At 31.3% G+C, this 4,647-nt stretch overlaps 2 protein-coding genes across 2 annotated transcripts; one reads left to right on the forward strand and one right to left on the reverse strand.

The window, feature by feature from the left end:
* The first annotated feature begins 1,649 nt into the window (after positions 1-1,649).
* LOC127280297 (uncharacterized) lies at positions 1,650-2,153 on the forward strand. The gene has a single exon (XM_051303204.1). The coding sequence runs from the start codon at positions 1,650-1,652 to the stop codon at positions 2,151-2,153; it is 504 nt and encodes a 167-aa protein (XP_051159161.1).
* Positions 2,154-2,603: 450 nt separating this feature from the next.
* Positions 2,604-4,436, reverse strand: LOC127280298 (uncharacterized). The gene is made up of 2 exons (XM_051303205.1): positions 3,338-4,436; positions 2,604-3,061 (listed from the first exon to the last, which is right to left on the reverse strand). Exons 1-2 carry the CDS (start codon positions 4,434-4,436, stop codon positions 2,604-2,606), a joined length of 1,557 nt encoding a protein of 518 aa, XP_051159162.1.
* Between the last annotated feature and the right edge of the window lie 211 nt (positions 4,437-4,647).

Consider the following 4,647-nt stretch of genomic DNA (forward strand, 5'->3'; position numbering starts at 1 on the left):
GAGGCTGCAGAGACATTGTTAAAAGAAACTCTGCAACCAATAGTTACACCTCTTCAAAAGTTGGCAAATGTAACTGAAACTCCTTTCAAAAATGTTAAAATTGAAAAATTCAAGAAAGATGATAATGATTTCTCTTTTTCAACTGCTGTTGACGATGATGAAGAATTTGATAAAACTCTACTAAATTCAACTTTACTTGATAAGAGCAATAACTTTGAAAAAGAAGAAGAAAATTATGAAAAAATTACAAATAAATTTATTTTTATGTTAGATAAAAATAGAAAACTGTTTGTAGATACGGTTTATGGAGTACGTAAACTTGCCAACGGTTCTTTTATGATTGGTGATACACCTATTGAATTTGAAGGTTCACATATTAAGCTTATTGGAAAGAAAAATTATTTAAAAACTGCTGGGTTACTCGAACTATTATTTAAACAAAAACCAAAAGAAGCTTTAATAAGTTCAGATGATTTTTCAAATTATAAAGAAATTCTCATTGCTACGAATGCACATCGAAAAAATTATAGTGCAAGTGAATCTGTCAACATAAGTAGAACTTCCAAGTACACTGATGTTATTGCAAAACTTATCAAAAGTACACCAAAGAAAAGTGGTGGTTCTTTAAAGAAGAAGAAGAAGCCTAAAAATATATTACCACAATTTATGATTGCAAAAAGACAATTTAATCCAGACTACATCTATTGGGATGATCCAAATGAACTCGTTGACCGTTTACGACTACTCATAGGATCACAGCAAGCTGGTAATCCAAGTCATAATAATGAGATTATGTCAATTATCGAAGAACTTCGTGAAGCTCGAATTATATATTAAGAGAGAGCATATAGAAAAATTGCTTAGTATTACAATGAGCATTGATGTGTTCGGACATTCTTTAACACGACCTGTTGCAAGTCGTGGACTGCCTGGACCTTCTGGCATTGGATTTAAAGTTACTCCAAGTGGAGATTACAATATTGAAGGCAAAAGACTTTGTAACGTTCAAGACGCTGAAGAGCTTCATGATGCAGTAAATTTACGACTTGTACAACAAATTATCCGAAACGAGATAAAAACTATCTTTCAAATTACATCTTCTTTAAGATCAGCCATTGATGATTTAAATATTTTAATACAAGTTGTTGAAGATAGAGTTAACGAAAAACTAAAACAAATTGAATTCCAACAGAATATTATTATCAAGGAAACTACATTTATTCCAAATGATGAATGATAAAAAGTTAACAGTTGTAACTGAACTGCATAAACAAGCGAGAAGGAATTTTCCTCGTCGTAAAGTTCAAATGCGTGGCATAGATGAAACCTGGCAAGCAGATTTGGTAGAAATGATACCTTACTCCTATTCCAATAAAGGTTTCAAATACATGCTCACAGTAATAGACATATTTTCTAAATATGCCTGGGCTGTACCTGTAAAAAGTAAAAATGGAAAAGATATTTCTTTAGCCATGAAATTAATATTAAAAGAAGGTCGCATTCCAAAAAATTTACACACTGATAGAGGCAAGGAATTTTATAACTCTGAATTTCAGAGTTTAATGCAAGAATTCAATATTAATCTCTATTCGACTTATAGTAATTTAAAAGCATCAATTGTTGAAAGGTTTAACCGCACTCTAAAAAATATGATGTGGCCTGAATTCAACTTGCAAGGCAATTACAAATGGTTTAATCTTTTACCAATTCTCATATCAAAGTACAATAATAAAAAACATCGTACGATTGGTATGAAACTTAAAGATGTCACCGTAGAAGATACAAGAGAACTGATGAGACGCATTCGTAAACTAAGAAGAATTCCACTGAGAAGACAAAAATTTAAAGTTGGAGATAGAGTTCGAGTCAGCAAACATAAAAACATCTTTGAAAAAGGATACACCCCCAACTGGACAACGGAAATATTCACTGTAGATCAAGTTAAACGAACAAAACCAGTTACATACAAACTTACAGATTATGAAAATCATCCAATCGAAGGTGGTTTCTACGAAGAAGAACTATTAAAAGTTAAATATCCAGATGTTTACCTCGTCGAGAAAGTCCTTAAAAGCCGTGGCAACAATGTATATGTAAAATGGCTTGGATTTGACAACTCACACAATAGTTGGATAAAAAAATCTGATATGTAATATATATATAAATAGTTAAAATAAAGTCAAATATAGTTAAAAAAAAGTTAAAAAAAGTTAAAAATAGTTAAAGATAAGTTAAAAATAGTTAAAATAAAGTTAAAAAAAGTTAAAAATAGTTGAAGATAAGTTAAAAATAGTTAAAAATAGTTAAAATAAAGTTAAATATAGTTAAAAAAAGTTAAAATAAAGTTAAAAATAGTTAAAAAAAAAGTTAAAAATAGTTAAAGATAAGTTAAAAATAGTTAAAATAAAGTTAAAAATATTTAAAAATAGTTAAAATAAAGTTAAAAATAGTTAAAGATAAGTTAAAAATAGTTAAAATAAAGTTGAAAATAGTTAAAATAATGTTAAAAATGTAACTAGATTAAGGTTTTAATAAATAAACATAATATGAAATGTACAATATCTTTTATTAAAACACCTTTATATTTCCAAATCATCATTTATTTACAATTCCATAGCTTCATCATCATTAATTTGTGTAATTTTACAATGTCCCCATGCAAGGGTATCGGTACTATTGGATAACAGAAATCTTTTATCGTCGTAAGGACTTAAAGCTATTTTTGTTTGTTTTAATGTTTGAACATTGTGAAGTTTCGATCTGATACAATATTGAGTTCGCGATTGCATTTTAACATTTCGTAAACAATATGTGTAGTCATCAAAGGTAATAGTTTTCTTTACAACCGCAGATTTCACACCTTTTGCTTTTTTAATAAAATCTTGATCTTCCACTCGCACACTGTACATTTTGCTCCGCAAGCCAACAAATTCAGTAACAATTTTTCCACTGCACTCATCTTTCATTAAACCTAAAATTTTTTTGTTGGCTTGCGGAATACCGTAAACGTTATTTACAGGGTAATCGGAAGTGTCGTATTTGTGGATATCTGCTTTCATGTCTGCAAAGATGTCACAACATTTAATTTCATAAATCAGACTGTCGGTGTCGGTATACAATAACTTACAGTTTGTTTTGTCATACTTTTTTAAAATATAATCATAGTGAAAATCGTAGATTAAAGTTTTTGAAACGTCTAAAACGGTTAAGCCAACATATAGTGGCTTGTTCATTAGAACTTCTACTTTTCTAAGTTCCACAGCAACCAAATTTTCATTGAAAATGGCCCTGCTGTGGAAATTAGGTTTTGAGATTAAGGCTTCAGCTCCATATCTACCCTCCCACTTTGTCACAAGTTTAATGTCTACATGTTTTCGCACGTTCTCCATTGTTTTTCCGAATACCGCATTGTTCATTAGTTTAAATAAGTTTTTCTCGAATTCATTGTTAGCATTAGTTCTTCGCATGGTATTGAAATCAATGTAGCTTTTTAACCATGTGGATTGATTAAATTTTAAAACGCGATGAATTTTAATTAAAATAAGGCCGTTGGTAATAGCTTGTTTCAATGCTCGGTAATGGAGAACGTGCTTTCTCTTCGGTAGAAGGGTAGTTAGGAGCTTCTCCTCTTTGGACCCTGGTGGCTTCGAGCGTTCAGGGCAAAACGGAAAGTCACTATGTTTATCATGTAATTCCTCGGGATAATCTAAGTCAACTTCTAAAATGTAACCAATTGGTGCATCATCTGCAACATTAAAATCAAAATTATTGTCAACATTTTCTACCCACTCGAAGCCACCAAAGGGAAGCGACTGAATCATGGCCCAACCATATAGGTTGTTTGCGTCAAAGTATACGATATAAGATGTCTCCTCACTTGCATCATATTTCTCCATGTACGGATTATTAGCTTTCGCGTATCGATTGGTGCATTGACTTACTCCACCTCTTATTCCGCGTTCAATAAACATTACCATGTCGATGTCTGTGAGGAGTTCCAATCTTATATTCGTATACTTTAACATGGCATCCCATGTCAGTCCTGGCGTTGTATAATAATGCGCAGGATCAAGACCGTACGCGAGTAAACACTGATCCCTGAAATTTTCAAAAATATCCGCGAGTAACAATACATCGGTTTGCATGTACAAATACACATAATCACCAAGATTTTGACAGTTGAATTCACTCCACACATTTTGCGCATGTACATAATCATTATCTGAAATATTAGAATCATTCAAAGTGCTATAAAAATTTTCTTTTGACGGTAATTGAGTTTCATCGAGCTTTTCCCTCGAGTCAATGTACTCATAGGGGAAAACTCCTTTTCGCGTTAACAATTGAATTTTGTCGTGGCTGTAATTGGAAAAAACCGAATTAACAATTTTATATTCGTTGAGATAGGACGCTAACTTGTCCAATGATGATGCCATGAATTTAAAGGAATCAATGAATCGAAATTTGATTAAACTATTTTTAATATTTTTTGTAAAGCTGATATACTTTTCTTTGTTTATAGGAAGTAGATCAACTCTACCTTCAAACTCAGTAGCAATAGCTTTAATAATAAAATGAGCGTCATAACCGCTAAGGTTATGAAAAACAACAGGTATGGTCGGTGATTCATGGTAATTAACATTGCAA

The sequence above is a fragment of the Leptopilina boulardi genome, unplaced genomic scaffold (assembly GCF_019393585.1).
Source record: "Leptopilina boulardi isolate dan_hultmark-lab unplaced genomic scaffold, ZJU_Lbou_2.1 LbouV2_235, whole genome shotgun sequence".
Lineage (NCBI taxonomy): Eukaryota > Metazoa > Arthropoda > Insecta > Hymenoptera > Figitidae > Leptopilina > Leptopilina boulardi.

Excerpts from the sequence above, each read along its gene's own strand:
- LOC127280297 (XM_051303204.1), top strand. The coding sequence starts at position 1,650 with ATGATGTGGCCTGAATTCAACTTGCAAGGCAATTACAAATGGTTTAAT.
- LOC127280298 (XM_051303205.1), bottom strand. The coding sequence starts at position 4,436 with ATGGCATCATCATTGGACAAGTTAGCGTCCTATCTCAACGAATATAAA. Across the intron at positions 3,062-3,337 it reads ACTTGTGACAAAGTGGGAGG|ACATGAAAGCAGATATCCAC; the intron begins GTAGATATGGAG and ends ACATCTTTGCAG.